This window comes from Pristis pectinata, chromosome 26 (genome assembly GCF_009764475.1).
Source record: "Pristis pectinata isolate sPriPec2 chromosome 26, sPriPec2.1.pri, whole genome shotgun sequence".
In the NCBI taxonomy this organism is placed as follows: domain Eukaryota; kingdom Metazoa; phylum Chordata; class Chondrichthyes; order Rhinopristiformes; family Pristidae; genus Pristis; species Pristis pectinata.
The window spans coordinates 31,779,825-31,791,604 of NC_067430.1; the positions used below are offsets into that span (position 1 = coordinate 31,779,825).

Below are 11,780 nucleotides of genomic sequence, written 5' to 3' on the forward strand. Positions count from 1 at the left end.
CCAAAGCACAATTGTTCATTAAGGTGGAGAGTGAGGCAATAGAATCAGGAACTAGGCTACTGAAACTGAACAAAGAAAGTCACAAAGATACGAGGTGGAAGTTGGCTATTGTAAATTGGGGAACATTACTAAATGGGTTAATGATGGATAGGCAATTGGTAAAATTTAATGAGCATCTATATGAATTACAATAATTATTCGTTCTTCTCTGGCACAAAATGCTGAGGGAGAGTTAAGATCCAGTTGAGGTTAGCGAGACCAGAAGATGCATAATGTGCATATTAACTGCATCTTTTTGAATGATTCGCCACTGATCTTCCTGATGCTGGTGGTGCTCCAGTCTGAGCCACTTAACATAGAAAGACTAATTCTTGGGTTTGTTGGGTTCTGTTCCCAGCTGCAACCAGTGCAAGGCTTATTGTTTTCTCATGTGCTCTGGCACGTCTGGCATGGTATTACTTTTCACCTGGAAAAGAACAACCCAAGATGTTCCTGTATCCTGCTGTTCAGGTTAGAACTCGTGCCAGTTGCTTAGACTGATAGCAGCAGTCATTTTTGTAATAACTTCCAAATCTGATCTAGATTAGTATAAATGAACCCTGTGTGGGAGACCAAATGCTATTTATTTACTAATATGCTCAGCCTTTAGGGGACAGCTGTTGCTAAATAGCTTTCACAGGTTTATTTTGAGGGGGTGGCAGTTTGAGTCACTGCCCCTGATGGCCACCTCATTCTGGGAGAGTCAGTGACATGAACACCTGAGGATATTTCCAGACGTTAGCAGGCCTTCCCTATGGAGAACGTACAAGCTTTTTTGAAGTCTAGCCTCAAATGAATCAGTGTGTCAAATCGTTAATTTGCCTTCCCTTTGAGTGGGTTAAATTACTGTTGTTGCTTTCCAGCTCCCAAGCAGATTGATGGAAGTGGACAACCAGATAGACTCTTATTCCAGTATTGCATCCCTTATATCATAAGATTCAGCATAAAATTTGGATGGAGTTACCAAATTTCTTTGTTGTATCAAAAATTACTTTAAACCATGTATTACCTTTTTTATGACCTCAAACTGCCTTGGATCTCTCCTTTATAGCCAGTGAAGTCTTTACCTCTTGTTGTAGACAGGACCGCCCTGTAATATTTTATTTGACTGATGGAACCTCCTGAGTTCAGTACTTTTCAGATTTTATGCTCAAAATGGACTAGGATTTAAACTCAACTTTGTGATTTGATTAAGTGGGTAGAACTCTTCCACAGGTTTTGTATTCACTATGTGGAGGTTGAACCTAAGCACGATTGTAGTTAAAGTGGAAGGAGGGCCCATAGTTGTCTCTCACTGTTCCTAAAGTTGTGTATTATAGAACGCATAACAGTACAGCACAGGAACAGGCCCTTTGACCATGATGCCAATCGAAACTAATCCCATCTGCCTGCTCATGGTCTATACCCCCGCACTCCCTGCCTGTTCACATGCCTGTCTAAATGCCTGCTCATGGTCTATACCCCCGCACTCCCTGCCTGTTCGCATGCCTGTCTAAATGCCTGCTCATGGTCTATACCCCCGCACTCCCTGCCTGTTCACATGCCTGTCTAAATGCCTGCTCATGGTCTATACCCCCGTGCTCGCTGCCTGTTCACATGCCTGTCTAAATGCCTGCTCATGGTCTATACCCCCGCGCTCGCTGCCTGTTCACATGCCTGTCTAAATGCCTGCTCATGGTCTATACCCCCGCGCTCCCTGCCTGTTCACATGCCTGTCTAAATGCCTGCTCATGGTCTATACCCCCGCGCTCGCTGCCTGTTCACATGCCTGTCTAAATGCCTGCTCATGGTCTATACCCCCGCGCTCGCTGCCTGTTCACATGCCTGTCTAAATGCCTGCTCATGGTCTATACCCCCGCACTCCCTGCCTGTTCACATGCCTGTCTAAATGCCTGCTCATGGTCTATACCCCCGCACTCCCTGCCTGTTCACATACCTGTCTAAATGCCTGCTCATGGTCTATACCCCCGCACTCCCTGCCTGTTCACATGCCTGTCTAAATGCCTGCTCATGGTCTATACCCCCGCACTCCCTGCCTGTTCACATGCCTGTCTAAATGCCTCTAACATTGCTGTCATATCACTTCCACCACCTCCCCAGCAACCTACCAATCTGTTAATTTTAAAAAAACTTGCCTCATAAATCCGTTCACTTTTCCCCTCCCACCTTCAAGCTATGCCCTCTAGTATTTGACTTTTCCACTCTGGGTGGTGGGGGGGGGGCGGGGAGAGATTCTGTCTATCCTATATACTCTATACAAGTGTGAGGTGTTGCATTTTGGAAGGACAAATCAAGGGAGGACATACACAGTAAATGGTAGGGCACTGAGGAGTGCGGGGGAACAAAGGCATCTGGGAGTTCAGATACATAATTCCCTGAAAGTAGAGTCACAGGTAGACAGGGTTGTAAAAAAAAGGCTTTTGGCATCCTGGCATTTATAAATCAAAGTATTGAGTACAGGAGTTGGAATGTTTTGGTGAGGTTGTATAAGTCATTGGTGAGACCAAATTTAGAATATTGTGTGCCGTTCTGGTTGCCGAACTACAGGAAGGATGTCAGTAAGATTGAAAGAGTGCAGAGGAGATTTACAATTTACAAGAATGTTGCCGGGTCTTCAGGAGTTGAGTTACAGGGAAAGACTGAGCATGTTAGGACTTTAGCGGAGAAGAATGAGGGGAGGTATGATAGACGTTTACAAAATGATGAGGGGCATAGACAGGGTTAATGCAAGTAGGCTCTTTCCACCTAGATTAGGAGAGATAAGTACGAGAGGATATGGCTTTAGGGTGAAAGGGGAAAGGTTTAGGGGGAACATTAGAGGGAACTTCTTCACTCAGAGTGGTGGGAGTGTGGAATGAGTTGCCATCTGATGTGGTAAATGCGGGCTCGCTCTTTTAAGAGTAAATTGGATAGATACATGGACGAGAGAGGTCTGGAGGGGTACGGGCTGGGGGCAGGTAGGTGGGACTAGCAGAATAATGTTTTGGCACAGACTAGAAGGGCTGAATGGCCTGTTTTCTGTGCTGTAGTTTTCTATGGTTCTATATGCCTTTCATAATTTTATATACTTCTATCAAGTCACCCCTCAGCCTCTGCTCCAGAGAAAACGACTCAAGTTTGTCAAACCTCTTATAACTAATACAGGCAACATCCTGGTGAACCTCTTTTGCACTTTCTCCAAACCCCCTAACAAATTCTGCCACATCTAAGTCTCTGATACTAAGGGAATCCCAGTCAATATTGGGGAAATTGAAGTCACTTGCTACAACTACCCTGTTACTTGTATCTTTCTATAATCTGTTTATATATCTGTACCTCTATCTCCAGCTGGCTTTTGAAGGCCTATAGTATAACTCTGCCATTGTGAGTGATTGCACCATTCTTATTCCTGAGCTCTACCCATATTGCCTCATTGGATGAGCCCTCCAGGATGTCCTGTAAGTGCTGCTGTGACATTCTCCCTGATCAGTAGTACAACTCTCCCATCTCTTGCATCTCTCACTATTGCGTGTATTGATACAAGCTGAAGTGGATTACTGTGCTACTGCGATGCACATTGAATTTGTCTGTGACAAATGGAGCCATACAAGAAAATCCCAGCTTCGGTGCTTGACTTGTTGCATTAATTGATCTTGGCCGTGTACCAGTATGGATTTTGAAGAAACTGAGACAGGCCCTTCAGACCTCTGAGTCGGGGTCCACCATCAAGCACCCATATTTGCACAAACTCATTTTATTCTTGCCCCATTCCCATCAAATCTTACCCATGCCTCCCCTTCCAAAACAAAATTCTACACATTGGAGAATAATCTATAGTGACCAATTAATCTACCAATCTATGTCTTTGGATGTGGCAGGAAACTGGAGCAACCAGGGGAAACCCACAGTCAGAGGGGGAACATGCAAGCGCCACACGGCACCAGAAGTCAAGATAAAACACTGGTTACTGGAGCTGTGAGACAGTGGCTTTACTAGCTCATTTGTAGATTCTACAAGCAGGACATATGTGAAGATGGCATTTGGCTTGTCTGTGATTCTACGAGAGTTGAATAGCTTGCCATATATCTAGGCTGTCCCAAAAATGGGCATGGAGTTAAGTTACAGAAAGATAAGTGACTGAAACTATATTGCAGAAAAAAGGTTGTTAGCTTGAAAGAATTGATTAAAAAGTGCATAATGCATATTGTTGAATTACTGTAAACTAATTCACTGTTTAAAGACTACAGGAGCAGGTTTGTTAAAGATGAATGCAAACTGGCATTTTTGTATGTCCTTCTCACTGTATTAATTTCTACTTGTTGCTGATTACAGGTTACCTGTCCTGTTGCCGCTTCCTGGATGATAACCAAATTGTAACCAGTTCAGGAGACACCACCTGGTTAGTGTTGAAACCATATTGACGATCCTGCTCAACAGATTCATCTTTTAGGTCTACTTTGTCAAATGGGCAACATGCTTTCCTTACAATATTTAGTTTTGCAGCAACTTATTTGAAGATCTAAGCATATTCAATGCCATATGCATTTTGTCTGCTTTGAAAAGTCACTAAAAATTGTCCTTAAAGAGCAGAAAGGTGAGAGTAAACAGTTTCTAAAGAAACAGTTCCACTGCAATCTTAGTGAATAACTCTAGCTCATGGGACTAAATGGTCTACTTTAATTGGCTATGTTTCTTTAATCGTGTTTCAGAATTGAAATTTTAATGACAACCTTGATTATCCAAAAGCAATGCTGGATTTGTAGAACGTGGAACAGTATAGCACAGTATGGGTTGTTCGGCCCATGATGTTGTGCCAACCTTTGTAAACTACTCCATGATCAATCTGGCCATCTACACAACCCATAACCCTCCTTTTTTTTTCTTCCTTCCACTTGCCTATGTAAGAGTTTTTTAAATGTCCCTATTGTATTAGCCTCTACCACCACCCCCAGCAATGCGTTCCAGGCATCCACCATCCTGTTTTTTAAAAAAAAAATCTATCTCTGACATCTCTCCTAAACTTCCCTCCACTCACCTTAAACAGATGTCCTCTGATACTGGCCATTGCTGCCCTGGGAAATAGGTGCTGGCTGTCCACTCTATCTATGCCTCTCATAATCTTATGAGACATACCACCGCTATTAAGTCGCTTTTCATCCTCCTACGTTCTAAGGAGAAAAGCTGTAGTTTGCTCAACTTTTTTTTCATTGGACAAGTTCTCTAATCCAGGCAGCATCCTGGTAGTTCTCCTCTGCATCCACTCTAAAGCTTCTGCATCCTTCCTATAAATGAGGTGTACAGAACTGAACACGATATTCTAAGTGTGGTCTAACCAGAGTTTTATAGAGCTGCAACATGACCTCATAGCTCTTGCACTCAATCCCCTGACTAATGAAGGCCAGTACACCATATGCTGCCTTAACTACCCTATTAACTTGAGTGGCAACTTTGAGGGAGCTATGGACTTGGACCCCAAGATTCCTCTGTTTCTCCACACTACAAAGAATCCTGCCATTAACCTTGTTCAAGTTTGTTCTTCCAAAGTGCATCACTTCACACTTTACCAGATTGAACTCCATCTGCCACTTCTCCACCCAACTCTGCATCCTGTCATTGTAACCTCTGACAACCTTCTACACTATCCACAACACCTCCAACCTTTGTGTCATCTGCAAACTTACTAACCCACCCGTCCACTTCCTCATCCAAATCATTTATTAAAATCACAAAGAGCAGGGGTCCCAGAACAGATCCCTGCAGAACACCAATAGTCACCGGCCTCCAGGCAGAATACTCTCTATCTGCTACCACCCTCTGTCTTCTGTGGGCGAGCCAATTCCAAATCCACACAGCCATGTTTCCATGGACTTGTGCCTCATGACTTTCTGGACAAGCCTACCATGTGGAACCTTATCAAATACCTTACTAAAGTCCATATACACCACATCCACTGCTCTACCTTCATCAATTTGTTTTTTTCACCTCCTCGAAAAACTCAGGCTCGTGAGGCATGATCTGCCCTGCACAAAGCCATGGTGACTATTCCTAATAAGACTATGCTTCTCCAAATGCTCTAAATCCTGTCCCTAAGAATCGTCTCCAATTGTTTACCCACCACTGACGTAAGACTCACTGGTCTATAATTCCCAGGATTATCTTTATTACCTTTCTCGAACAACAGAACAGCATTTGCCATCCTCCAATGCTCTGGTACCACTCCGGTAGCCAGGGAGGAAGCAAAGATTATTGTTAACATCGAGTTAAAGATCCATGCAGATTTAAGCACACCTTAATGTTCTGATTTCTCTGAATATGTTGCCAAGTAAAGTTGTTGAAATAGTTTAACTGTTACTTGTGTTATACATTTATTGTGAAATCTGAAGTTTTTTCTTCCATATTCTATCAACAGTGCTCTTTGGGATATTGAAACTGGGCAGCAAACAACCACATTTACTGGCCATACTGGTGATGTTATGAGCCTTTCTCTTGCCCCTGATACAAGGCTTTTTGTCTCTGGTGCTTGTGATGCCTCGGGCAAACTTTGGGACATTCGAGAAGGCATGTGCAGACAGACCTTCACTGGACATGAGTCTGATATAAATGCCATTTGTGTAAGTCTAGCCTTTTCTTCAGTCCATTTAAGTATGACTGCAGTACTGCTGCCTTTTCACCACAATACAGAGTTCTGGTAAAATATCCATTATTTTCCTGAAATAAATGGCATAAAAATAAGGTTTAAGGTTTAGATTTTCCCAGATTCTTCTAGTTCAAATTAATACATTTACAGTTAGATGAGATTGGATTGCAAAACTTCTCAATGTAACAATGTATCTATCACTGCTTGTCATGATGTGCAGTGTTTGTGTTCTGGGGGAAGTGCATCCCAGCAAACCCATATTATTTTGAAGCTCACGCAGAATTGGGGCAAGTCTTGGTAGCTTTTTCTCATGCTGCTTTGCCATCGAAGTTTAAAATTGTGTGGACATTACTGGAAAGGTTCACTTCCGTGCCCCCTCTCATTCCTTGAATTGTTGATTTTCTTGTCGGCTTGTCGATTTTCTTTGTGCATAGTGCCCAAAGAGCAGGAGAAACTTAGTTACCCCACAATCTTGGCCTTGACGTTCAAAATAATACTTCATCTTCAGTTGTGTTCCTCAGAAAAACATTGCAACATGCCAGTGCTTGAACATTTTCGTTCAGCAGTTCCTGAGTCAGCTGTCAGGTAAATTGCAAAAGTTGACTCCTTTTAAAATTAATTTGGTCATTCTAAGGCAGGGCTAGGCCCCTTCCTCTAAATGACATCTGTGGAGCAGTTCAAGAAGATAGGAACCTAGAAATCCAACATAAGAGAATCTTTCATGTGGATACTGATGGCAGACTTTTCAAAGTCTGAAAAAACTGTTCAATGTCTGTGACCATTTTCGAGTTTAATGTCTGTCTTATGAATATGTTAGACCAAGGAACATACAGGAACCCATGAACCATAAGATGATTTATCACTGGTATCATTGCCAACATCACTAAATTACCAGACTGCTTTGTGAGTAGGTTGCTATCAATTTACATTTTATCCATGACTACAGTTCAGAAGGACTTCATTGGTACTAAAATGTAAGATGTACTGAGGTTGTGAATAGTGCTGTATAAATGCAAGTCTCTTCCTACTTTCAGTTCTTCCCTAATGGAAATGCATTTGCAACTGGCTCGGATGATGCCACCTGCAGGCTGTTTGACCTGCGTGCTGATCAGGAGTTGATGGTGTACTCCCACGACAACATCATTTGTGGCATTACATCTGTGGCATTCTCCAAGAGTGGTCGTCTCCTGCTAGCTGGCTATGATGACTTCAATTGCAATGTTTGGGATACTCTGAAAGCTGACCGTGCTGGTATTTGTTTCATCCTAATTATGTCATTTTATCCTTTGGTTATGAAAATATTTGCTAGTAGATCTCTGATTTGATACTGTTCTGTTTCCTAGTGTGTATCTTTGCATCATTTCTGAAAACAGCATTAAAATGTTAGCAATAAGTTTTCAATGTGTATATAATGGCAAAAATGATGGTTTTATAAAATACCAAATGTGGGTCAACAGAGGCCCAAATCTTCTTAATATTTGATTCATATTAAACTACTAAATTTCTTTTCCTGCTGATTTTCTGTACTGCCCTCTCCTCCCTTATCAAAAGCCAAGTACAATTTTTAGTTCCATAATATTGAAGCTTTTGACCTTCTTTATTTCAGGTGTTCTGGCTGGCCATGATAACCGCGTGAGCTGCCTGGGTGTTACTGATGATGGCATGGCAGTTGCAACAGGATCATGGGATAGTTTTCTGAAGATCTGGAACTAAACCTGTAAGTTTGTTCACCAGTCGTGCTTTAAACTAACATTTTTGTCACTATTTTCCAGGCTTGTTTCTTTTACTGGGCTCAGTTCAAACTTGATGTGACAATCTAGTACAAAAGCAAATCATTTCCGTTAATCCACTTTGACTTAATGCGAGAAAATGCAGTTAGTGTCCTCTCATCTCTCAAGTCATATAAATTGAAGGTTTTCATCCTGCACTGAATTCACAGCTATTTCAAATATAGGCAGAGTCCACATGCACTTTTTAAACACTTAATATATAGGAGACACTGGTGGAACAGTTTGTTATGGTGCTCCAAGAAATCTCACTGCATTTGGTGACATCTATATTGGCCTCTGTATTTTGGAATGCCAATTCATAAAAAATCTAGAAAATGTGCTGGTTGTTGTTGGTTAATGTGATAGTTTTGTGAAGAGAAAAGTCTGTTCAAACCAGGTTGCACAAGTCTGGAAGGATGAATGTTCTTCCAATGTAACTGTAGGTTTCTGAAAATAGTTTTTTTTTGGATATAGTTTACTGGGAATCAGGAGAGAAGTAACAAATTAACAGAAAAGTTTTCCTGCAGTTTCTGGGACGGGTTCTCAACAATTCAAAAGAAAGTTCAGCAATCTGTGTGTTAGGCTGGTCCAGATTGAATGGCTGGATGTACTCCAAATCTGATATTCATACAGCAAACTGATCAAATGTCTGAAAAAAGGCATTTCACTTGTAATGTTAATGATAAACTGATTTCTTGGGGCATTTTAGACTTGAGACATGGTTAGTTGCACATAAGTGAGCTTAATTATAGTATTAGCAAGGTGAAAATTGCACATTTTCAAAGGTGGAAGCTGTCGTGTGAAATTCATGGGATGATCCTAGAGAAATATTTTTTTTAAAAAAAAGTTGCACATTGGTAAAGCAGTTTGGATCATTGAACTGAAAAGTTAACATCTTCCATTTGGCAACCAGTTCCTGAGTTAGTATACAAGTTTCTTCCTTCATTCCATGTGTTTTTTTACATCCCTCTTGACCAATTGGATGTTTTGGGAATCACCTGCTGCTATGATGTTTTAAGCAAATGTTTTGTAAAATAATGCTTTTAGTCCCACAATATCACTGGCCATAACTTGATCTGTGCAAGCTACCATACCAAAAATGTCTACAAATACAAGTCTTTGGTTGCTTGGTGTTAGCTATGTTAATAAACTAACTTCAAGCAAAGCATCATCAGCATTTGATTTGACATTCCACCAGGGAAGACCACAAGTTTTATTTTGGTGAAAGACTTATCTGATCATCTTATCTGATGCATTAGAGCTAGTTGAAAATTGGGCATACCTTCCATATTTCCAAAGCATTAAGCTAAATGTTTCATACGGGAGTCTAAGGGATGTGATCATTTAATGAATGAAATATAGGTCATAATTTGATTGCTTAGTTTTAAAAAAATAATGTTGATGTGTATTTGTTGTCTAACAATAGCAAGTGCCATGGAATGGAAGGTTAAGTTGAACACATATGCAGTCTTTTGTTTTTTGGTTAAGTTGTGTGTATGCTGGTTCAGTGAATGCTTGTTTCCAATGTTACCCTAAGCAAGAAGTTAGGGTACAACAGTCATTATGAATTGTTTTCACCTTTTCAGATTGCAGACGGACTCCAAGGTGACTGGAAGATCATTCCACATTCAATTACGTTGCATATCCGATCCACTGATACTGACTTGGACACCCCCAACTTCAAAGGGCAAAATGTACTTTTAACCTTTGCTATAATGAAGAGCACAAAGTTAGACAACTTTAAATGGAAGATTCTGTGGTATATATATAAAAAAAAGATTGCGCATTCCTTTTGGGACCATTATTTTGTTTTGTCTTGAAAACACTATTATCCCGCAAAATGTAACTTTAAAAGAAAACTTGGTAATCATGAATACATCGCTAATTTTCTCAGTAGTTTAAAGTTTTAGAACCATGCGGGTTTGCTGCCAGTTAAGGGTTAAAAACTGTTTTAACACGCATCTCAATTTTTAAGTTGTTTTTAGCTGAGCAATTTAAGTATGAAATTTTCTGGATTACAAGGGAGTCCTTGAGCAGCATCATCCTGGTTTGTCAGTGACTGTAAATTAGTATCAAAGCTATCTTTTTTTGGTCATGTCCTGTGTCATGGACCTTTTGTTGCACAGATATTGCGTATGAAATATGTTGGAACTAAACTAACCAAGATGTGGTCATAGTAATGAACGCTTGTTTTTAAAATGTAATTTTTCCCCCTCTACACTTTAGTGGATAACATAGAAAAATGAAAACTCCCCAATGAATTTTAAGCTGACTGGTTTCTTGGTAAAGTTGTTCAGGGCCTAGCAGGCCTATGCTTACTGGAGATTCCTGCTTTTAGCAGCTGCAGATGTCCTGTGCTTGGATCTGGTCAATGTGTGTATCAAATGATGTAAGTTCAATGTTGAAAATAATCTTGAAATTTCTAAGTTAATTTTTTTTGGGAGTTTTTTTTTTGTTTTTCCTTTTACCATGGGTTTACTCTTATAGAAGCATGCTGTAGAATTGCATAAAGTGCTTATGGAATTAAGTCAATAGATGTTCTTTTAAGACACACCTGTTAAATTGTAACCATTGTACTCATGGCCGCCCTGTGCATAATGAATAAAAAGCTATGCACTTTCTTGAGTAGTGCCGTCACAACAAACTTGACCTGTTTAAATGATCTTCACAAATGATTCTTAAACAAACCATCCTGTTTATCCATTAAAAATTGAAATTTGTAGAAAGCTTAATGTTAGAATCATTTTGTAAGGGACAGGTTTCTGGCTTTCTGAATTTGCTGAATTGAACAGCAGAACTTTCTGCAGCCATACTTTACTGTAAACAGAAGTGCTCTTTACTAGCATTAGTAGCTTTTCCATTCTATCCCTGCAAAATTGTACAGATGTGCTGTAATTGTGCGTAGGCCTGGACCAGCAACTTTCCATTAATTCTGTAGGTCTTTCCTCAACTTTCCTTTTGCCTTTTGTATTTAATTTTAAAGTCGGTGTACTACAAGAAAGCTGGATGCAAGATAGATACTATATTAAAATGTACTGTTATTTAAGATGTAATAAAGCAGTTTGACACGAGTGATGTCTTGGCTGGTTCCTTTAATGTATTTCCTTAAATTGTCTTACTAATTAGAAATTTCCAGAAACTAAATTTAAATAAATTTATAACAGTGCCCATTCCTAGCCTGCTTCCAGTTATGAGATGGAGCATCAGCAATGCTTCATGCATAGTTTCAGTACTGCATGGGAGGACATGATGTATCTGACCACTTACAGTAGGGTAATTGACAATAATCAAAAATTAGACAGTTATCACAGCACAACACTAACTCTTCAAAACTTGTCTCCAGTGTTGTCTTCATT

General features: G+C 40.3%; 1 protein-coding gene across 2 annotated transcripts in view; it reads left to right on the plus strand.

The window, feature by feature from the left end:
* The window catches only part of LOC127583304 (guanine nucleotide-binding protein G(I)/G(S)/G(T) subunit beta-1), a 67,111-nt gene extending 55,616 nt beyond the window's left edge, over positions 1-11,495 (plus strand). For both annotated transcript variants that reach the window (XM_052039143.1, XM_052039144.1), the window contains exons 7-11: positions 4,351-4,417; positions 6,428-6,629; positions 7,690-7,906; positions 8,262-8,372; positions 10,011-11,495. In XM_052039143.1, coding sequence (XP_051895103.1) covers positions 4,351-4,417; positions 6,428-6,629; positions 7,690-7,906; positions 8,262-8,368 — 593 coding nt within the window. In that variant the 3' untranslated portion in view covers positions 8,369-8,372; positions 10,011-11,495. The remainder of the gene's footprint in view (positions 1-4,350; positions 4,418-6,427; positions 6,630-7,689; positions 7,907-8,261; positions 8,373-10,010) is intronic.
* Positions 11,496-11,780: the final 285 nt, after the last annotated feature.